The sequence below is a fragment of the Prinia subflava genome, chromosome 2 (genome assembly GCF_021018805.1).
Source record: "Prinia subflava isolate CZ2003 ecotype Zambia chromosome 2, Cam_Psub_1.2, whole genome shotgun sequence".
NCBI classification, from domain to species: Eukaryota; Metazoa; Chordata; class Aves; order Passeriformes; family Cisticolidae; genus Prinia; species Prinia subflava.
The window spans coordinates 84,606,668-84,630,946 of NC_086248.1; the positions used below are offsets into that span (position 1 = coordinate 84,606,668).

General features: G+C 38.6%; 1 protein-coding gene across 1 annotated transcript in view; it reads left to right on the forward strand.

Annotated features, from left to right (window-relative positions):
* The window catches only part of RBKS (ribokinase), a 77,525-nt gene that overhangs the window by 43,013 nt on the left and 10,233 nt on the right, over positions 1-24,279 (forward strand). Inside the window, exons 6-7 of the mRNA XM_063390841.1 lie at positions 2,716-2,807; positions 12,396-12,584. Coding sequence (XP_063246911.1) covers positions 2,716-2,807; positions 12,396-12,584 — 281 coding nt within the window. The remainder of the gene's footprint in view (positions 1-2,715; positions 2,808-12,395; positions 12,585-24,279) is intronic.

The window sequence follows — 24,279 nt, forward strand, 5'->3', positions numbered from 1 at the left end:
TCCTTTTATACTGTTAAGGATATGTTGTAAACCCTGGAAGCACAGAGTAGGAGCTTGTTCACTTTAAATACAGAAGAGACAAAGCTGGATGGGAATGCTGGGGATGGAGAGTTGATTTCAGGCAAAGGAAATGCAGGAGAGATTTACTTGATTTTTGCGGGTGGCAGAGGAAAAAGGAAAGGAGAAGCTGAAAGAGGAATAAAATTGGAACAGAGATTAGGATTTGTTGAATAGAGATTGGAATATGGAGGTAGTGTCAGGGAGCAGACTGTGGGCACTGGAAGTGGGAAAAGGAATTGTAGGCCATAAAGAGATATGATGTGGTGAAAGTTGAGTGAAAAAGGTTACAATTGCATAGTTCCTGTGCAAGGAGGCATAAAGAATAAAAACTCATTGAGGAGAATGGATCTTGGCAAAGGGAGAGGAGTGACAAGCTCGAGGAGTAGTCCTGTGGGAATCTCACGAGATTTAACAGGACCGAGTGCAGGTTGCTGCACCTGGATGGAGCAGCCCTGGTATCAGCACAGGCCGGGGGATGAAGGGACCAAGAGCAGCCCTGGGGAGCAGGACTTGGGGCTGCTGCTGGGTGAGAGGCTGGACAAGACCCAGCCATGGCACTCCCAGCCCAGAAAGCCAAACGTGTCCTGGGCTGCATCCAGAGCAGCGTGGGCAGCAGGGCAGGGAGGGGATTCTGCCCCTCTGCTCTGCTCTGGGGAGATCCCTGTACCTGGAACCCTGCATCCAGCTCTGGGGGCCAGCACAGGAGAGACATGGACCTGTTGGAGAGAGTGCAGAGGAGGCCACCAAGAGGATTAGAGGGATGGGGCACCCCTCCTGTGAGGAAAGGCTGTTTGTTCAGCCTGGAAAAGTGTTAGGGATGATTTAATTGCTGCCTTCCAGTACCTGAAGGGAACCTACAAGAAGGATGGAGACCAACTTTTTACAAAGTGTGTAGTGACTGGTCAAGGGGAAATGGCCATCCAACCCAGGCCATTCTATGATTCTGTGATTCTGTGAAAGAATTTCAGCAGAAAATAAATTCCTCAGGAGGACCAAACAGATTATCCTGTTCAAAAGCCATGCTCTTCTTTACAACCTGAAAGAGGATCTTAGGGTTCCTCTATCTCCCCCCATGCTCAGCAGATAGTAAATATAGGAGAAAACGAATAGTAATGTATTACATTGTGATCGAGATGAGTCTGTATTACTTAAAACCCAAATTGGAACACTTCCAGTGCTGCTCCTGACCCATGCTTATGTCAGTATGATACCACATGACAATTTGTTTTCCAGTATGTGCTGCTTGTTTGTTTTACCTAGGAAAGTATACCTTAAAGTTTTATGTTTAAGAAAACTTCATTAGCGTTACAGTTAAGAAAATAGGAAATGCAAGAGTTAAGGTTGCCTGTGAAACCTTAATTTGTCTCCTTTCTGCATATGTATTATGTTGCAGTCTTTAATTATGTGATCACATGCTGTTTTTCAGTGGTATGTGATCATATAATTAAAGAGTTTATTATAATACACACTGTACTGTAATAATATAAGGGAGCCAAATTAAGATTATATTGGAATTCCTAATCCTGGCATTTTCTGACTTCTGAGTAAAAGTCTTTGTCACTTTAATACTGTTTTTAATGAGTCAAGTAGAGAGGCATGGTACAGTTGGACAGTCAAAGGCTAAAACTTTCAAAGTGTTAATCACCTAAATTTCTTGGTACTCAGATTTCAGAAGTGTCTGTGCATCTTTGTCTGTTAGGGCATTAACTGGGATTCAGAAATGTTCAGGGTGTCTGACTATTACATGTTATAGCTTACAGTCTAAATATGTGTTTAGAACTGAAAATTTAGGCATCCAAATTGGAAGATTTGATCACTGACTATAAGGAATATTTATGAAGTAAGAGTATGTGCTCTATTTAAAAATGATGGCCTCGTGGTTAAGACACAAGTATTAATCAGAGAATTGGCAAAGTGAAAAACCAAGGCTGCAGACTTCCTGTGTTAATAGTGAGTAAGTCACTTACACTGTTCTCATGACAAACCTTTGCTACTGCTACAAGGGGCCTTAGGCTACTACAGTTTAAAGTTAGGTTAACTAACATATTCTACCACATGTTAAGTTTAGGTCTAGGTCTGCCAGATAGCATATTAAAAATATACAGTGCCTTGTCTGCACCACAGTTTTATAATGTGACATTTTGAACAAGTTGGGTAATACACTCAGAAGTACATTTAAATCCTTGTCTGGACATGCCCTTCATTACTCCATAACTCGTGATTCTTCATGTACAGAACTCAGATAAGGACACTGAAAAATTCTAGAACTAAATCAGTTCTTCTAAAACTTATTAATATCATGAAAGAAGCATCATCAGTTAAACAAATTGCATTAATATCTAAGTATTTTCTCATTTTTAAAAATTTAATAATTTCTTGGAGTTTTTTTCTGTTATTCTTCTGTCATGTTCCCATCATGACCGGTGCCTGCACATGAATTAGAATGGAACTTTAATATAATAATACTTAATATAATAAACAAAGCTTTTAGCATTTGTATAAGACGAGAATGCAGAAACTGAGAGTAATTTGTGTGTTAATAATAAATATTGGGGTCTATGATTGAAACACAATGGTCTTTCAAGTGGTGGTTTATGAATCTAAAACACTCCAGATTTAGATTTTCTTTTTCTTTTTCTTTTTCTTTTTTTCCAGTAAAGACTTTGTTTAATCCAGCTCCAGCCCTTGCTGACCTAGATCCACAGTTTTATACCTATTCTGATATCTTCTGCTGCAATGAAACGGAGGTAATGATCATATGTCATGTTAAAGAGGGAGTCTTAAGCAGGAACATTTGGGAAGGATACTCTTCTCAGAAATGCAGCAGAGGGAGCAGGAAAATTGAGCCATGCTCCTCTTACATAGAACTTTTGGAGTGACAGGTTTGATTCCTGACCTAACCAGCAAAGAGGAGTATTCTAAAATAACTTTAGCTTGCACTTGAAATTAAATTAGCTGTTTGCAGCATGAAAGTTGGGTCCAGCCTTCCTTACAAGTAGATTGGCAAAACACATCCATAAAAGGACACTTGTTAAATGTTATCACTGAGTGGTAAATATTAAAATAGAGTCTTGTCCTTGTTCTGTGGTCTCTTGATATGATTAGCAGGAATGCATTAGCCATAGTGTTCTGACAGTTTTAAATTCTCTTGCCAGAAGGTGATGCACGCTTGCTGCACTTGATGGTAAATAGAAGCTTCATATGCCTCTTCCTGTCAGATCTGTTTTCAGTGAATCTTCTCTGGCCTTCAACTGTATATTTTCCTTTTTTCTTTTTTGCCCCCCCTCCTTTCCCTCTCTTTTCTAATTTGAGTGTTATTTCTCCCAAAGGAAATTGGTTCTGTCACAAGAGACAAATTAACCATATTTCATAAGACCTTTGTTTAAATTTGCTACTTATTAGCATTAGGCATGCTGCGTTCCTTCCCCTCACCCTCTCTTTATATAAACAGGAATGTGGGAGAAGTAACCTAGTGAATAGGAACCATGCCTTGATCAGAGTTAAAGTTACCTCTAAGAAATGTGATTTCTGCAATGAACATGATCCCTTTGGGTGGAGAGGAGGGCAGAAAGCTAAGAGAAGAGCCTGGCCCTGCTTACTTGTAGCATTTTTTGTCTGATAACAATGTCTGTCAGTGTAAATTTCTGAAGACTCAATTACCCTCTTTTGAAATTTCTGTTGAACCCCATCACAAACTATATGAGAAGTTTTCAGTCCGTGAGTCTTCTAGCATATGAGAGTCAGCCTAAGTAACCCAAAAGGACATTTAAATTTTATTCTGGGATGTTTCATTATGTGTCTGCCAAGGTCACATACTCCAGAAAATTCAAGAAATAGCGAAATAGCAAAATAGCAAGGTGGAAGATGCCAAGGCTCCTCAGGTCTCTGGAAGCCAGAGTTTCCAGGACAACTGGTAGTGATACAATTTGTGGCTCAGACACTGCTCAACAGATATCAGAATTCAGTTCTAAGTGGTGAAGAGAATGTTAAGGCAAAGTATTTATTCTTGTTCAGGGGACTCGCAGAACACCAGTATCATGTTTTCTTAATGCTATCAGAAAGCTCTTATGCCTGGACTATGCCTCTGGATTGGCTAAATGGTGCAATGGCTCACAATTTGTGCTGAGAACATCCATACTCTCCCACTATTTAGTAAATGTTATTTGTAGTTTGCCTTTTTCATACTGCCACTTGTTAATTTTTATCCCGTGCAAGAACTTATTCCCCATATGTTAGAAATAAAACTTTGTTTTTCATTACTTGCCTGTTCCTGACTTTTCGCTCTTTGCATCACACATGTTAAAGTTTTCCTTTTGTTGTATTTTATTGCTAGGGGACAGTCTTGAAAGAGACATTCTCTGAGAAGTGTAGCTTGCTGGATCCAGGGGTATTATTATTACCACCACATGGAGAAAAGAAAAGTACTTCTATTTCAAGAACAAGAAATACAGGTGTATAATTATAATAGATCCCTGCTCACTCCTCTACCTTTTCCTGCAGAGCTGGGGTACAGTTTGCATTCTTTTCTGCTATTTTCTTTTAAAAACTGATTACCATGTGAAGATAGTTAGCATCACTGGATGCAAGGTCAGGCACTGAAATATGCTCTCTGCTGTTGAGAAGGCTCATCTCTTCTGAATTTATGGAAATGTTAGACATATGGGAGTTCCTGCCAGCCATATCATGGGAGCATGAATCCAAGTGTAGGACTCCTACAGCATATTCCGAGAACAACAATGGCTCATAAATACCTTTGTTTTTAAAAACAACCTTTTGAAACTTTGCAGTGAAATCAGTTATGTTAGCACAAATGTAATATTTAATTTTGTTTGATTTTGTTCTCTCTGTGTGTCTGATTTGTATTGAATTGATTTTCAGGGATGAACTATTGCCATTGTTCCTCTATTTTTGCTGAGAAAAAAGAAAAAATCAAGCATTTGTTTTTCTTATGTCACAAGTTTGAAAGTAGTTTTTTTAGTAATTGTTATATGTTCATATACCATCTGTTTTCTGTTTTCTTTCATGACTTTCTTTAATTTCAGATCTCTGTAATGAATACACTTGAGAAGTTTGATATACAGATAAATGTTTACATACCCAAATAAAGGTTAGCAGTCATATGTCTGCATTGCACTTAAAAGCAACAAGTTAATTCTACAAATCTTAAAGATAATTCTGTTTTTTAAAACTTTATCCATTCAACCAACTACATGTGCATTTCCGTCATCATCTTAAATCAGGAAGTACCCAAGACTTTGGTAATCCTGAACATATACAAGGAAAAGATCTTTTTGTCCTGTTTTTTAACAAATTTCCCTCATTGTTTACTGGCAGTCACAGTTAGAAAAGAGCATTTGGATAAGATGGACATTTTCTCTAAGCCACTATGGTAATTCTAGTGGATTTTTAGAAATTATTATTCTCTATGGCCAAATTTATTGAATGTCCTGCTTACAGCTGCCTTCTTGAGATGTTCTGTTCCAGCTCCATTGCCTCTCTTACTTGGTATTTCTAAGTCTCAAATGTCTTTGTATAGCCAAAATCTTATTTAGATTCCAGCTTTACCCTTTCTGGAATCTTTTTTTTTATCTGATATTTTTAGCTACTTCAAGGGGGAAAAAAAAGTGTGTTTCTGCTTTATCTTTACTAAGTGTTTAAAGAGTTAATAAATCACTTTGGGTTTGAAGGTGAAGTCTTTAGAGCTACCCAGTTCAAGTGCTTCTAAAACATTCTTTTTAACACAGATATGTGTTCTAAGACAGGATTAAATTTACACAGATTTTTTTTATTCCTTGTTTTGCCTCTCTTAGTAATTCACATTTACAAGAATTTATCACAGTTTTATCATAATGTCCCTCTCTTTCTTGTTCACCAAGAAATACTTTTAAATTGTAAAATCCTGTGGTTTGTGGATAATATGTGAACAGTATGTTTGTAACAGAAAATGATGTTGGCTGTCAAACAGAACACCAGCCATACAGTTTAAGATATCTCATAGACTCTGTGAAGTTTTTGTAAAGATGAGAAAAAGAGGATGGTCCTTGTGTTTAGCTGCATTATTACTGAGTCAGGAGTTTCTGTTATTTACAGCTCTAAAGGTCAGGGTCTTGATCTGCAATGCCTTTGTCACAGAATAGAAGTTGTCAGCTATAGTGTCAGCCATGGGTTGTTGGCTCTCAAACATGCAAATATCAAATACAACATCAGCACTTTATATTCCATTCTTTATTAAATGCTTTGGGATTTAATGAAATAATAGGAACTTACCTGGTATTACAGCACAGCTTGTTCTTATTGGTATACGTGCTAGAGAGAAGCAAACAAAATTACACTATCAGTGAATTATCTACCATTAGTTTGTCTAGAAGGCTCTTCACAAGCTGTTCTTTTCATTCTTGCTTGTTGCAATAACAGGGGGTTTTATGTCTGACATTACTTTCTTTTTATGTGGTTCATGAACAAAAAAAGTCAGAACAAATCTTGCAAGGTTATCAGTTCTTTCTTTGCTTAGCCTGTAGTTCAGTTTTATCTTTTCCCAGAAAGATCAAACTTGTTGAGACTAGTTTGTTAATTCCCAGATGTAGCACAGCCTAATCCCTGAGGTTTGTGCAGGAATGTGCTAGTTCTCCGTTCCCTTAATTCTTCTAATGAAAATAAATGTATCCAATGTCATCCTGGTGAAAACTAATCGTTGTTCTTTTCAGTCATCTATAAATGCTGAAAAAGAGACAACCCTATACAAGACCAGCTCTTTGGAATACTTAAAATTTTTTCCCCCATATTTGTGTGATTCCTTGCTGCAGATGGCTCTAGGCATAACCACAGTGTCAATACAGTTCATGTGTTGTTTTTCTTTCTTAGCGTGTGCATGCAGTTACATAGCCCTGCAGGTTAGGAACCAAAATATATTGCACATCAGCAATTTCGATTTGATCCTAAACGTTTTGAAGAACAGCTGCTTCTCTGTTCAAAGAATACTGAGGAGCCCTTCAGGAGAAGAAAAACTCCTGAATGGTTACAGCAAATGATTAAGTTTGACAAGCTGTTTTTAATGCAAAATTGGGAGCTACTTTCTCCCTAATGTAAAATGGGTATCAGACTTCTGATCTAAAGAAGGCTTTGCAAAGATTTAATTAAATGCTAGCAGAATACTTCAGAGCTTCGATAGTAGAAAGCAGTACAAGTTAATTGCTAATTTTGTTAAAGCTGTAAGATGCATAAATATAACAGAAAAACAGATACATTCCTACGGTTTCCTTTTAAGTGCTACTGTCTCTTAACAGAGGATAGATCATTATTTGGAATAAACATTTGCTAGTATGTCCAGAATTAAGAGATGTTCTTGCCTTTTGCAAGATTCAAAGAATATGAACTTTATAACACTTTATCTGCAGTCTGGGATAAGGACATTTAAGATACTGCTTATTAGTTTAGAGAGATTAATACTAAGAATAATCTTGCTTAAGAAAATATAATTGATCTCTCTAGTAGTCAAAACAAAAACAGGTCCTTTAGAAATAAAGTATATCAGAACATCTCTTGAATTTGCCTTTTGTGTTTTAAGTAACGTAAAGCTACTATTCTGCCATTACTTAGAAGTTGCCAGCAATTCACAGTATATTTTATTTCCATCTTTGTTCTAAACCCTATTTTATCAGTTGCTGGAAACTATGAATGTTCCCATATTTAGTCTAAAATGAAAGATGTTACTTTTGGGAGGGAAATTAATAGCTTCAGGCCAATTCATTTCAATCAGTTTTTAATTATTCTAGCACGATAAGTATTTCTGCCTGTATGTATGTAAAAATTTTATAATTTGAAACAACTGGAAGTAGTTTGGCTTGTGGCCTGACCTTGCAATTTCTTATATGCTAAATCTGTTGTAATACTTCTTGGGAACTGTTCACATGTGTTAGAATTAACGAGACTGAGTTCTTGTTTTGTCATTCTCAAAAGAAATCTCCTAAGGTACAGGCCAAGTTTGTAGCCAACTGACTTACTGTGTTTAAATATTTGAAATTAAAAGTATTTTAAATTATCATATGTAGTTTTAGATGCATTAGCTCTAAAACTGGGACAGTTTCTCTGTTATTATTTTTATTTCTCTTCCAGTAGTACCTGGCAACATTTGCAAAGTTGTTAGTGTCTTAGGTGCACAAAACCCAGTCCAAATGATAGACTGCTCTGTAAAGAATTAATACTTCTTGTTATTTCACCAGTTTATATTTGCTGAGGATCAGAGGATTGTGGAAGTTAGGAACAGACCCCTGGATGTTAAACTGGTCCAACACCCTGGTGAAGCCTGTCCAGTTTAGGACAAATTGCTCAGGGCTTTGTCCAGTCAAGTTCTGAATCTCCCAAGGTTGGAGACTGCGTGACCTCTGGGCATGTGTTCCTCTGCTTCATCACCCTTGTGGTGAAAAAGCTTGTCCTAGTATTGGAATTTCCCATGTTCTAGTTTGTGCTTGTTGTCTCTAGCCCTAGCCCTGTGCACCTTCAAGAAGCCTCTGGCTTCATCTTCTCTATACCCACCTACTAAATTGCCCTAGACAGCAATTAGCTTTTCCGCTTAGCCAGGAGTTCTTTAGGTTGAACAAGCCTGCTTCTCCCAGTCTTCTCTTGTATGTCCTGGTCTCTGGTCCTCTGTCTTGATGGCCTTCCACTGCAGTGTGCCGTGGTAGGTCAGTGTCTTACTTGTGCCAACGTTCCCAAAACTAGATACCATGCTGCAGATTTGGTTTTGCAAATACCAAGCAGAGGATCCAGAACATCTCCTTGGAAGTGGCTGCCCCAAATCCACCACAGCTAGGAACAATTGGCAAATGTTCATATGCTAGGATCATTCTCAGTTTTAGCCAGTGTAAATTACTATTGCTGTTGAAAGAAGTGAATTGCTTTGCATTGACTTTTGGGGGTAATGTGGGACTCAGGGTAGTGTTAATTTTAACACAGATCTGTCTTGCAATGCAGTTTGTTTCCAGGCCACACAAGTGGCTGTTCTGGCACGAGAGAATGGACAATGTGGACAAAAGTGGCTGGGAAAAAGCAGAGCCATTTTCTTTTATGTGGCACTTCTGGTTTTTGTCAGCTTACCATGACTAGACTCACAGTCCAAAGAGAGATGGAGACTTAACTAAGATTAGTAAAGACTGTGGCCAAGAACCTTCATATCTATGAAATTCAAAGCTTTAGCTAAATTTGTCTTGCAAACAAAATTATGAAAATAATATGTATATTAATTATATAATATCCACCATAGGTTTGTTCTGACAGCAGTTGTGTGAAATGTTGTCTTGTTTTAATAAGTCCATTTAACTGAGTAGTTTTATGAGACTAGCTGCAGAAAAGTAAAATTCTTCATTTGCTGCTCTTTTGTACAGTATGATGGCAAATGTCCACATTGGGCTTTTAGTATTGTTATTTAATTTTTTCTTTACATAACCATTAGTTATTTCCCTCAATTGTACCACAGTTTGTTTTTTAAATAAGATTCTACTGAAGGGAGGAACTTAAAAACTCACCACAGTATTTAACATCAGTTGACATTTACCGCAATCTCTAATCATTGGCACAGAATCTGTCTGGCTTCTGCTGCTTTTATGGTTCTTCCAGCTTGTTCCAGTGTTTTTTAGTTGTACCATCCTGCTGTAGATGAGTTAGATGATAGTGGTTTGAAGCAGCTGAAGATCTCTTTTTATACAGACTCTGTTCAAAATAATTTTGTTTATTGGTATAAGCAGTGTAAAGATGAAAAGAAAGATTTCTACAAATATCTGTCCCAAAACAATTCTTTCACTACTCATGCAAAAAATCCTGTTGATTTGAGTATTGTCTTAATGCTAAGTATACAGGTTGTGCATTTTATTAGGAAGAATATTATATTTAAATTCTTCATTTATCCTGCTCATTAGCTTACAGACGTATGAATAGTAGGTAAATAAACCAATATTAGATTTACTGTTAATCTAAACCAAATCCACTTTCCTCCTGGAGATTTTGCAACAGAGGTAGAATGTTTGGAGTTATTGCCCCTCATAAAGTACTCTGAAAATTCAGTTTGCCTGTTTCATTCAAGGATTTGTGTTAAATTATTTTTATTCATGTAACACAGGGCACCAGGTGTTCTGAATACAGGATTACATTGTTCCTGCTCCAGAGATAATAAAATTCATGAAGAAACTCAGACTCTTTAGACACTTGAACAGCGTGTAAATATATATTTTAATATTATACCTCAGCTTATCTGTAGTTATTTCAAGACCATTATTAGTGAATTGGCTTCCTGGAAACTTTGCAAGAAGATACATTCAAAAGGTTTTGTGAGATACTTTTTGAAACAAATTTTCTTACTTGACTTTTATAACCTTTTAAAAACTGAAATATGTTTAATATGCCTAAATAGTTTATACTGCAAGAGAAGTTCGAGCACCATGGTGGCATGCCAGAGAGAAAATAAGACAGATTTAGTTGGCTTCTTATAATTTAGATCTTGCTATATTCTTGTCTGGGATCAGTGTGGTTAAAAAAAGTAATTTTAAATTGTGTGAACATGTTGACCACGCCTTGCCCCTGCAGTGCACAAGTTTAAAAACCAGGTCCTGCCACACCAGGCTCTGCCTCACAGTGATCAGATCAACAGTGCTTGAAATAATTTGTGCGCTTGTCTAAGAAGGGACTGCAGCACTTGGTCATGTGTGTTTAAAAATTGAAACGATTAAGTGCTCTGCAAGTGATACTATAAACTCTAGGGAGTGTGTTGGCACGATGTGGCCCTGCAGAGCCCAAGGGTGGCTCTTGCCTGGGTCAGGCTGAAACTCAGGAAATGCCAGTGGCGAGCAGGGCCTGACTCACAGCTGGGGGCGGTTTGCTTGTCCATGGCTGTAGTAGTTCCTGTCCCCAGCTGCCTGCCCACCCTCTCTTTACTACAGGCATGGCCTGCGCTCCCTCAAGCACTTGTTTGATCATTATAGTTTACAGTTTGTTACATCAAGAACTGCCAGCACTGAATTCAAGCTTCAGCCATGCAGAGGGAGGTAGTTTGAAATATTTCAGCAGCTGTTTCCCAAGAAGCTGAGTTGCCCATGCGGCAAAGGTCAGCAGAGTAGCTGCTGAATAGGTTCCAAAGAAAGTTTTCCACTGAAATAAGCACTAGGAGTGTGGAAGTTATGCTCGGCTATGAAGCAGTTATCTGAAAATGCTTCAGACTGCATTCTTCAAGATCCAGCAGCACCCTTGTGCAAGCTACAGTAAGGCTTCCCTTTCCCCAGGCAAGCAGGACAAAATCTAGTAAAGCCAGAAAAATGTAATACGTCTGTTTACTTACAGTTGAAGGCATACAGTATTATACGGGAGAACTGCCTGGTAGACTGCTTCAGAGAAAGGACAATTTCTCTACCTTTTCTTCCTGTTTCATTCTTCTTCTTTTCCCTTCCAAAAGGAAGAGAAAAAGCACATTACACTTAACAATACAATGCCATCAAGAAAATGTATGAAGTGGTGAAAATGTTGTTTGATTCTAAAGTCTTCATTGCAGATTTTGGGGAAGTTTTGCTCTTAGTTGGGTGGAACTAAAAGAGATTAATTTTAAGACCCAACTGGGAGAAGTTTACTTAAGCTCACCATCAATTAGAAGAAGAGTTCAACTGCGTTTGTACAGAGCCAGCACAGTTGACAGAGGCAAATCGACAGGGCCATAAAACAAATATATAATAATTTTATAATGGGCCTTTCTCCAAAGAGGGTTTCAGATAAATTGTAGGTAATCTCATCCAAAAATCTATATTAAACTGAACAGAGTGGTCAAAGTTGAGCTTTTTTTTTTCCTGGAAGAGATTTTCCCTTGTGATGTCCCTCTAGCTGAACACTGAGAATTTTAAAAAGTGTTAAAAAAGTTTCTTAAATAGTGATAAATATCCCTCAAGAATAGTGACCAAGTTGACCAAATCAAGCATTTTTTCACATTAAACCACAAAATGCTTTTGCCAGAACTGTGTCACTGTGTCCATTTCACAGATGAAAAAACTGAGGCATGTGGGAGAAATGTGATTTTACTAAGGGTTGTATGCCAGGTAAGTTGTAGAAACTGGAACAGAACCCACACCTCCTGTGTCTCTCTGCCTAGGCTGTTCTCCATCAGAGAGAGAGCTGTGCCTGAAGTAAACACTGATTCCACGCAAGGAGCAAGGCACAGCTGAATATCAGCATAGGAAGTGGTTTCATGATCATCCTACAATACACATTTTTAAAAGATACTAAATACTGTTTTCAAATGCAACTGTTGTCCAAAAATGAATGCTGTCAGATTATGATTTTCATTTGTGTGGGTTGTTTTCCAGGCAGAAATTTTAACGGGCATCTCAGTTGGCAATCTTGAAGATGCTGAAAAGGTGGGACGCATGCTGTTAGAAAGAGGGTGTAAGCTCGTAATTGTTACTCTTGGAGCAGAAGGCTGCGTGATGATATCAGGAGACGAACCCATTCCAAAGCACGTTCCTGCTGGGAAGGTCAGGGCTGTGGACACTACGGTACGTTTTTGTGGTTTAACTGTCTTGCTTTGGAAAAGACTACTTAAGCACTAGGGGAAAGCAGTGAGTAATCAGCCAAATCTTTGGGCACTAGCACAAAGGCTAATTTATGATATGAAATTGGTATCTTGCTTCCAGTGTCTTGTATATTAAATAGTAGGTATAATAGTTCTAGCTCATCTACCATAGAGACTATAAAACTCACCTGAATTTTATAGTCTGTATTGTAGATGAGCCGGAACTATGACACATACTAAAGGTGTCCCCATGTTCCTCCTTTACTGAAGTACCTGTCTCTGACTGTAGTGTGTGATGTCACTGGCTTGAGCTGCAGTCCTGTTTTTTCACCTTTGCCCTTTAATTCATCTTGTCTAGAACTCAAACACTGTGAGAGAATGGAGATACTACTCACAGTCTGAAACTGAATGTTTGATTCTTCTGACAAAGCATGAATTACTTACCAAGTCTAGCATAAGGTGATTAAAGACATAATTTTTACAGAATAGAGTGGAAAACCCCAAATCTTGCTGCTTCATGATGACAGTTTAATGATTCTAGGTAAGGGATGCTTGGTCAGGTGCATTTTAATCTTTGACATTAGGATACTTCTCTTTTTCCTGCTCAGAACTAAGTGCAGAAAACATGCTCTATGAAACCACAAAATACAATACCTCCAGCAAAAGAGAAAAACAGGACAGGCAATAGTTAAGATACCATTGCTACGAAAACCTTACCACATTGCACATATGGGGCTATTTTGTGTTCCTAGTATTATCTGACATAAATCCAAAATAATTCCAGTGGAGTTACTGAGAGCAGAGCAGGTCCTGTTATATGTACTAACTATACATTTAAATGCCTGTTATAATAACGTCATATTACATATGTTCTGTTACAATAGTTCATTAAAATCCTGGAGATTTTACCATCTGGTACATTCCATATCTGAATTGCATTAATAACAACTAGTTCTTGTAACATGTTTTTTATCCATGGACCTCATACTGATTCACAAAGAGAAAAGGCAGTGGCTTAAAGGATGAAGAAACAGAGGCACAGGGAGCTGAAATTACCTAGGTCAGTGCCATGCAGTAGCAGAGCTAAAGAGTAAAGTCACTTCATCTCAATCAGAAGATTTCTTATAGGTTTGGACTGTGATATTCTAATACTGTGGAAAGCATTGCTTTATTGTTCAGTATAATCTTTTCCTATATAACTCTGAAATAGAGATACTGTGGGTTTACTTTCCTCTTTTGCCCCTTTGTCATTTAGAAGTTTGACCTTGGGTTAGTACTGGTTTTGGAATGCCTTAGATTTCTAGTTAGGGGAGGGCGACATCACTGTCCTCTGCATAAGGTTCTTGGTAGGGCACTACAAGACACCAAATTGCCTCTGTTTGCTTTTAGCCCAGAATTAGAAGTGCTGAGGAAGTAAAAGGCAGAGCTCCCAAAGCTGTCCAGAAGCAGGATTTATTAGCTTGGGAGCAATACCTTGTGAACCTGGCAGTACAGCTCCTTGCTCTGAGCTGGTAAATCCACTGCTGCTATCAAAGCTTACTATTAGAACTTTTTCTCTATCACACAGAAGTGATGTTGAAGAAATATGTATGATCTGCTTCTTCAAAAGAATAAAATTGCTTCCAGATCAGCTATTGTTTGATATCTTAAAGATTTGCTGCTCTTGGAAAAAAACAGCAATACTGAAATCACACACTGTGGATGAAAAATGCTTTTTATCTTGCCTAGCAGTTTGGAGTTTCATGTCTGAACGAATGTAATGCTCCCCCTTTTTTCTGGGTTCTTTTTATTTTAAATGAAAACAGTTTCTTTTAATTTACTAAATCCTTGCCCTGCCTCCTTGTGGCCAACAGGTTATTGGCTTCCACATAGCAGAGGATTTTCACAGTTAATTTTGTTAATCGACTTAAATAACAGTGGGTTGTTTTCAGTAAAACAGCTGTGCTTGGTTTATTCTTGCAGTCTGAATGAAAAAAAAATGTGTTGGCCTTCCATTATAAAAGTCTTACAATGCTTAGCCTGATTATCAATTTGCCTGAAAGCAAGTGGTTTTAAAGCAACCATTACAAACACGAAGCAAAATAATGTCATCCTCAACTAACCTGGATTGCTCTATTATTAAAATAAGCATTAAACATGTAGGACATACTACTTTCCTCAAGGCATGTCCACAGTAGATGCTTCCCCAGGGGAAGGCTCAAACTTGTAATGTGGCTTACCAGGTAGCCACCTACCCACAGGGTATTCAAAGTTGTTCATGTGTATGCTCTTAGCCTGCTGTTTGATACTAAAAAAAAAGTTGCTACCTTAAACTGCCCTGAATTCAGCATCTTGAGGGAGGGACCAGGCACAATCTCATCAGGTTATGTGCCTGTGTCTGTATTGATACTGTTCAGATCTGCAGAAGGTAAAGTTACAGCCAGACAAAGAGTTAAATGAGGTGTGTACTATACAATTTGCAAAAAGCTACAGAGTCCTTATTAAAAAACAGAGTTTGCCATTTAGAAGATACACAGGCAAGATACAAAATTAGCTTCAAAGTCCCCTTTCACTATAGAAGTTTTCCATGGCTGCTACCAGTGCCCAGAGTCCTTTCTGCAGCACTGCAACTTCAGTATTTACCGCTGGGAATTTCTTTTGTCCACAGCAATTTTAGGAATTTTTGAACAACAAAATACTTGGGTAGGTATAGCCACAAAAATTAAGAATTTGAGTTCCTTGCCCCAGTTTGTGTGCTCCTCATTCTCCATGTTCACAGGTTCATCAGAGACACTAAGGGTTGATAGGCTGTAGAGCCTGGCTCTTCCTCCCTACCCTTGAGGTAGTTAATCTAAGTGTTTATTGGCAGAACACTGGGAAAAGCTGGCTTCATCTCCCACTCTGTGGTGGAACATGAATCTTCAAGATTGAAAATCTGGCATTTTTCACCCACACTAAATCAATACTATAAAGAGGGGAAAAAGTCCTGTTGATTCTTTTTTTTAGCACTAATTATCTTAGTGTGGGCTTTAGTAATGTATGCAGTGCTTTTCATGACTGTTAGCAGAGCTCTCCATACACAATCCAAAACATGTAGAGCACGAATAGTTGTTCAGTGGGAAGTTTTGCAAGACATGGTATTCTAAAGCTGAAACATCTGTTTCTCCTGTTATAGCTAAATAGTGCAATAAGCTTTTGTTAATAAAATTAACTTTCCCTTCATTTTATTAGTTCCTGCTATCTACTTTCTGTATGCAAAGTTTGAATAAACTGAAAAATAAGTGAATTATTGAAAAATCATCCTCAAATTTTTGGTACGACAGAAAGATCTGATTAAGCCCACCAGCTATATCAATTTGTATCTGAAACAGTTGACGTACATGAGACATTTGACACATAATAAAGTACTAATATAGGTATACATTATATTCTATTTTCATACTTTAAATAGTTGCTTTTAAATTTACTTGACTATATTAAGTTAAATATATGCATTTACTTTATTTTTGGAAGAAGCTATTTCCACTCTAGGTGAAACTAGTACATGAAGCTACATTAAAATAGATGTGAAGGATAATTATATAATTTCATTTATATGACACTTCTTTGGTTGGTAGCAGAAGGTTTCACCAATCATTCACAAATCTGTGAACATTTCATAGAAAACAATGATACACACATTTTGTAGTTGTGTGTAAGAAGCAGTTTGCCTGCTGCTGAGGCAGAAGCACAGCTGAGGTGGAGCACGGCAGCTGCTCTCAAACAGCTGTGGGACATGACCGAACAGCGTCATGTCAGAATTGTACTTGAGGTGAAGGGGATGATCTGTGTGATGAGCCACACGATGATCCTGCATTTTGACATCTGCTGCTGCAGTAGCCCTGAACAAGCTGTCTTGGCAGAGACATACATGGTCTGATGAGATAGAAGGCCACCACATCATCCCTACTGGAGAATGAAGCTCTGCTCTTTTTGCCCCTTCACCCTCGCTCTCCCCCTGAGCTTCTGACAATCACACAAAGTGTAATTTACAGCACTATTTACATCTATTTACATTTACTAATTATATTCCAATGAAACTGCCAAGGAAAATTTGTCAGAAGAACGTAATTACTCAAAGCTGGAATTTGGCCAACAGTGAGATTAGTTTCCTTCCATTTTGACAAAAAGCACTATGGGATAGTACAGAGCTGAGCACTTCAAGTGACAGCTGGGAACCAAGTCCAGTCCTTGAGGTACTGCCAGAGGCCTGCCTGGAGCTTAGGATGTGCAGGTGGACTTTGGAGAGGCATTTAGGCTGTCTGGAGCTCCAGGTTACTCAGGATCTGGGCCTCAGAGCTGTGCCAGGTCTCTGGAGGTGGGGCAGTCTGGTGGTCAGTGGCTGTGGCAGGCTGGAACGTGTCTGCTGGCTCTGGGATTTGTTCTGTGGTTGCTCCTCGCAGTTGAAGTGGACTGTCCTGTCTAGGGTCCGTGATTCAAACTGGAGAGCTGGCACTGGCAGAATCTCTCCTGTGCAGCATTAGTGGAAAATGGGGGGCTCTCTAAGTAAGCTGGGGCTGCCCCTCTGTTGCCCCCATTTCTGGGTTACAGCACCGAGGTCATTTTGGGGAAGAGGTCATCTAGAGTTAGTTTTTAGAACCTTCAGTTTTCTCTGTAGCCCAGCTTGGATCATGATGACAAATATATATTTGCACCAGTTAGGGTGACTTTCTAATTTTTGTCTCATCTGGTCTTCTAAATGCATAGTATAGTTGCTCTATTTAAGATCTCTTCATCAGTTGACCTCTAGGTTTACACATACCATTATTGTGTGCAAAAAGTCCTGCATTGGCACACTCAGAGCAGGAGATCAGGCATCTGCATGCCTGGCTTAGGCATAGATGTATTTTACTGAAAGACAAATGGATGCACTTGGGCACACAACATTTAAATGAAAATTTGTAATCACTTTTCGCAATGGTGCCCATAGTAATCACAGCAAGTCCCTCTTTTAAATGTCATGGAGAACCTAGAATTTTTAACTTCACAGTATTTCTAAGCACAACCAATACATTTACCAAGTAATTTCGTATATTACCAGAATTTTCTCTGTCTGGTTGTGTTTTTTTGATACAGACATTGCACAACCTGCTAAGAGAAGCTCACAGGTTGAAGTTCCATGCATGTAAACATGAAAGTCATTTAGGGGAAAGGATAAAAGTCAACATTTAATCTACTCTGCCTGAAATTTGACGTGAGCATATGATTTATTCTATACAGTCCTTTTCTGTGCATTATTCTCAGAGATATGACACATACTATCTGTCATAATCAAAAATATTACCATTATTTTTTCATGTCAGTTCTGCAAAATAAAGGCTCATTGCTACAATATGAGTTGTCATCAGATGTTTTGTGTTCAAATCTTGTTGTTTCCCTCAGATTCCTTATTACAATTTATTAGATCTGTCTCTTCTACTAGGAGAGAGAATTATGAAGGCTGTCTTTAAACAGTAGATTGCTCACTGAGCAGCTTTGTATTGAACTCTGAAGATGTTACACAACCTTTATTTTAATAAAGCCTCATATAAGTGTATAGCTGTATAATTTTAGAGATGTCACAGTATTCAGGCCTGTGCAGCAATTGTGGTCTAAAGAAGGCAGTGTGGTTTAGCAATTTGAACAAAGGACTGATTAAGAGTTCCAGGACTCTGCAAAAGACTTGCTGTAAATCCTTGGAAGAGTTACGTGTCTTCTTTGTATCCCAATTTATCTGTCCATAAATTGGAGCTGCTATTAATGTGTTGCATATAAGCCATGAGAAGTCTGTTAGAGATCAGAACAGAGCCTGGGAGGCCTTTTTCCCAGGCTTTTCATATAACCTCAGGCCAGTTGTGCTTCTTTTGGGGCTTTGCAAACTCATTGAAGTGCTTCTGCTTGAAGTGGAGAGGTCTTGTCTGTAAAAATATGGTTTACACTAAAATTCTCTGACTTAGCTGTATCTTCTGGTTTGGAGGAAGCCTGAGCCAGAGGAGTGAAGTGGACACTGAAATAAAGCCTTAGAATATAAATAAATCCAAAACAGTCCTCCTAATAACAGCAATTCTTTGTCTCCTGACTTTGTGGCCTAACGTCTGGGGCTCAAGGGGATATAAATACAACACTCTGTGCAATGACTAATTACTCAAAATTCTGTGCATCAGCAGAAGTGGGACTTGTGGTTGACTCTAATATTATCAAATGCCTTTGCTATTTAATAATCTTGTAGCCGTACATTATTTAGCATGCCGTTTGCACAAAGAACAGTGATTTTATTTCAGCTATCTCTCAACAAAGTAAAAATGCAGCTGGTAGTAAATGAAGCATTTGGCAGACAATGTGTCTGATGTACAGTTCTCTAACTTGCTAAGAAAAGAAAAATGTTGACTGTTTAACCTTTTCCTACCCAAGGATGTAGCAAGGAGTAAACCTTTGCAGTTTTCCTTTTTCTTTTTATCCTTAACCCTAAAATGTATCCTTCTTTTTCTTTTTCTTTTTCTTTTTCTTTTTCTTTTTCTTTTTCTTTTTCTTTTTCTTTTTCTTTTTCTTTTTCTTTTTCTTTTTCTTTTTCTTTTTCTTTTTCTTTTTCTTTTTCTTTTTCTTTTTCTTTTTCTTTTTCTTTTTCTTTTTCTTTTTCTTTTTCTTTTTCTTTTTCTTTTCCTTTTCCTTTTCCTTTTTCTTTTCCTTTTTCTTTTCCTTTTCCTTTTTCTTATTTTACTTTTACTTTTTCTTTTCTCTTTTTTATCTTTTTTCTTTTTTCTCTTTTTTCTGTTTTTTTCACTTTTTTATTTTTCAGTTCTTCTCTTTTTTTCTCATCTTCCCTTTCATTTTCAAGGAAAGAGAAGTTACTACTGGGCAAACATCTTATTTATCAGTGGAGACACACCAACACAGAGTAATTATGCCCAGAACTTCCATTAACATCCCACAAAACAACAGCATAATAGCTTCCTTTCTTTAACATGCAACCCAAATAGGTTATTAAATAAGTTTAGTTCCAGTCATAGCCCACTTTCTGACTTAGCCTTCTGCATTCCCTCTTTTACAAATATGGAATCCATTGAATTTTGGAACAGAAAAACCACGAGGAATAAGTTTATCTGCCAGGCACTCCCATCAGTGATCACCACTGTAAGTCTAAATAAAGCTGCATCTATTATGTTCTGAAGTTCAGCTGAACTGTGAAAGGGCACATGACTGAAATCACTGCATGTGAGTTGACTCACAGTTTAGTCTAGAGGGGACTTGCTTAGTTCCTCATGAGTTTCTGATTCAGGCCTTCTAAATACTCTTCAGTTTGTTAAGGCTTGGTCAGTGGCCTAAGGATACACAGGTATCCAGTGACAAGAGGAATTGCAAGAGTGGCATCCCTCTGCATTGGCAGTCAATTGAGAAAATGTGGAGCAAACTGGATGCACTCTCTTTCCACTTGGAGAGCAGAAAGCTATGTTATCCCCCTTGTACAAATTGGAAAAGTGGAACAAAAAATGTTAGTGACTGAGGGCACTGAAACACAGGCTAAAAATGTTCTGCCCCAGGTTATATGGGGAGTTGGAGTGATGCAGCCAAAAATGAAGCACAGGCATATATTGTCCCATGCTGCTCTCAACTTCTAGATAACATTGTCGTGGAAGGAAACACTGTTTATCTGCCTAGTAACTGTCTATTTTAATCTGTAAGAACAAACAATGTAAACAAAATGAGCAAACAGAAGCAGGCTTGTACAGAACAATTTGCAGTCTTGTTTTCCAGTGGAAGATTCCATGGACCACCCAGGCTTTACTCTAGTCCTTTTCTCAACCACGGAGCATCTAATTAAATCCCTTTCCATTCCTGACTCTAAGTGGAAGAGAGCCTACAGTCCTGTACAGTTTCTTTCCAGATGGAAATGCATAATTTAACAGCTGTAGCTGACAGGGAGAAGTGGGCCCAAAGCAGTATTAGCATTTGCCACAAATTGCATGAAATTACAAGGGGTACTTAATGAAGACATATTATAAAAAGAAGATTAAAGCCAATATTTAGTTTTTAAGCCCCTTCTAAGATTGTAGTGTGCCAGACAACAAAAAACTCATAATAAAACTACTTTAGTGATACCAGGAGTTGTTTTGCGTTGCTACACATGATCAGTAACAAGTCATGGCATTGTGTCCCATTGTGTCCTGCAGCTTTATTCCATATACAGGTATACAAAAACTTGCTAAGCACCTTACATTATTTACATGAGGAAAGTACTATTCTGAATGCTGTTTTGTAGATAGGGAACAAAACATGCAGTGGCAAGTGAGCCTGTTTCCCTTGTTTAACCATGTCTTGTTTTCTCTGCTTGTCTTAAAAAGGACTGGAGGAAAATTTTTGTCAGGCTATCAGCTGTCCCATTTTTAGAACTGGCCATTATTGTAAATATAACAGAGAAAGTACATAGCAATGCAGAGTTGCTTTGCATTGGGTGCTCCTTGAAGAGGCTGTAGGGAGTTTATGGAAATATGCTCTGAGAGCAGGTGCTTTGGCTCCACTACTAGCACACGGAGAAATATTCCAATTTGGAAATTAACCCAGTTGATTATTATTGTGGACATAGAAAGGTAGGGATGCTGGCAGGATATGTGTAGCAATTTGGGTGTTTTGTCTGTGAGCCAGAACACGGGAATGATACCACATCCAACATCTGCACCTGAGAATACATTCTGATGAGGTCTAGAGAGGCTGAGTTCAGAAATACCTTTGTGCCATCTCCCTTCTGGGATGCTTTAGTAAGTGAAACAGTGGTATAATTCATGCAGGTTGAGAGCAGAGCAGGAAATTACTTTTATTGCTTCTCTTGGGTTAACCGTGGAATGCAACACAAGTCAGAATCATGACAGCAAAACATGCTGCATCCCTTTTTTGATTTGCTCTCCTCCTCTTGACTTTATGAGTCCAGCTCAGGGTCTCCTCCAAAAGGATGCTCAGTCCTGGTATGTAGCTCACCCTGTGCCGGAGCAGACCCTGGGCTGCCAGTGCATGCACACGAGGAGTGCCAGTTGTAATGGTAGATAGCACTCTGGGATATCTGAGTTGCAGAGAGGATGAAGAGGAAGGAAGACCAACTGTGTTCAGCCATCCTTTCTAATGAAATTCCTGCAGATAAAAATAGCTAGTGGAAGCTGGCACTTCTGGCACATCCAGAGCGTCACCTTCCCAAGTATCTTTTTCTGGCCTGAGCTGTAGGAAGTTGCAAATGCAATCCGCTGTGTAATAGTGCAGCATATTCTTGGCCAAACTCCTCATCTTTTTTTCCCCTTCATGGTTAGCTAACAAATGTTATATGCCTCCCTTTCTTCTTTAAAATGATTCTCTGCAGAACCAAGTATCATCCAGACTGTTGTGGAACATAACTCCTCTGTTTCTTCACATCAGTTCTGGCTGTGGTGAGAGGGAAGGCAAACCTGGCTCTGTATCCCCTTGCCTGCCTAGTTGCCCAGAAACGCCAATTGCAGTAATTCTGATATTGAACAATATCAGAATTCATTATGTCCCGCAACAGAGTTTTCACTGCCAAGTAATTTTGGTCACTACAGAAACCAGAAAGGTTTGAGTTGGATCGGTGATATTGCATAATTAGGTTTTCAAAAGAACAAGAACAGAGAAATGAGAATAGTGGGGAAATCAGGCTTCTTGCTTTTGCAAATTATAACCACAGAAAATGCCAGAAGTTGTATTTCTTATCAAGAATAAAGGAGTTAATCTTCAGTAGCCTGTCTCATGGACAGAAAATATTTTACAACTTTCATTAGAGAAATGGAATGAAACCAAAACTGTAAGTTTTGGTGATTTATAGCAGTAACCTGAAGGAATGTCTTTAATAGCAAGTTTACAGTCGAGTGCACTAATTTTGCCACTTTTCTCAGGGTTTTCTTTTGTGTCTGTGTGTTTAAAGGTAGACACACAGACATAAACTCAGCTATTGTAGAGGAAGTCATCTGTAGAAAAGCAGATTCCCAAATTCTGGCCGCAGTGTTTGTCAGCTGCCCAAATATCTATAAGGAGTATTTGTTTTATTCATTTCAAAGCACAAAGTGATACAGAAATACACAGAAAAGGTGAGGAAATTCTCTGGAAGCTTGTGCCTCATTGCTGGTATCTGTGACTGAAATCATTAAGCAGGCAGTGTGTTGTTTGGAAAGATCTATTTTATGGTGAATCTCACAGAGAATGCCTTTCTGTCAGAAGCAGTGCCTTGGTGGTCACCTGCTGCTGAAGACCACAAATGAGGTGTGGGAGCTCTGTTTTCTGCACTCCTGCCCACAGGTTAAGGACAAGAGAATGAGTGGGTAGCAGAGAACAATACTGTTGAGCAGAACAGCAGTTCTGGCTTGTAAGTCACATCTAACTGAAATTCAGGAGAGGAGATACAGCTTGAGTAGTCATCAAAATGATTACACAAACTCAGTTAGAAAAAGAATGCAGGGAGCTGGCAAGAGGACAAAGCTGGGGCGAGCTCAGACAAAAAAACCTCCTGAAGTTTGGTGTGTTTTTTCCTTTCCAGGATGTGTAGTTCAGAGGTAGGCAGGAGCAGTGGCCAGCCAACAAAGGCTAGATGCTGTGGTTTTGAAAGAGGCACTCGAGCATATGGAGCTTTCGTGCAAAAAAAGAATGTTTTTTTGATCAATTCCAGGCGAGATGGCAGTTGTGTCATTCCGGGTGCTTCTCATCAGATTAGATGGGATCACTGAGAGTCCTTTGGCATTTTCAGTCTGAGAGAAAAAACCACATGTGGCTAGTAAAATTGTCCAGCACAGATATTCCCTTCTTCTTACTTAACTGTTAGATTATGGGGTCTTGAAGCCATGTCAGCCTCATATGTGATACTGGGTGACACAGTTAGTGAATTTGGCCAGTTGTCTCCCAGCTGGGGAGGGAAACCCACAGCAAGCATTTGCAGTGTGCCATCAAAATACCGTGATGTATTTTGGGGAGAGCTTTGGCTGTAGTTTCATTTCATCATTAAATGATATTTGTGAATTAACACATAAGCATCAGCTTTGTTGGGACGAAAGCACAATTTGGCACAAATGTGACGTGAATAATGAAAGGAGTGAAGTACTGCTCAAGGAAAGGAGATAAGTTGAAGCTTTTGATTAGAGTAGGAGAGTAGCTGCATGCTGTTGAGGCTTGATAAACCAGTTTGAGAAGTACAAATCAACATTCTGAGGAGCTGCTATATTTAGCACCAGGCTTCAACCACGACTCCTGATTCTGTGCAAGTTCAAATTTTGGGAAAGGTAGATACAGCTCCTATAGCATGTTCAACTGAAAGTCCATCCTCTGTCTATTAGCAGTGATGTCTGTCAGCTTCCCTGACACATCGTGGTTTATAACTTTGCAAGAATGCCACTGGAGAGTTAGGTGTTCAGATGAAGTGTAGTGAGAATTTTCCAGTACTGCATTTCATATGTCATGCGATTTTATATGCACTGCGGGGAGTGGGGGAGGGGGGAATGTGTGGAGGGTTTCTTCTGCTGTTTCTGAGTTTCTGTGTGAGGTATGAACTTCCAGATCAAATGAAAGGAGGTCACAGATCAAAGCTCAAGTGTGGAACCAGGGAAGAAGCTGGTAATGAAGGCAAAAGTGAACGCAAACAGAAAATTTACACAGGAATGTATCCCAAATTGAATAATTCCATGCTAAAATACCTCTTA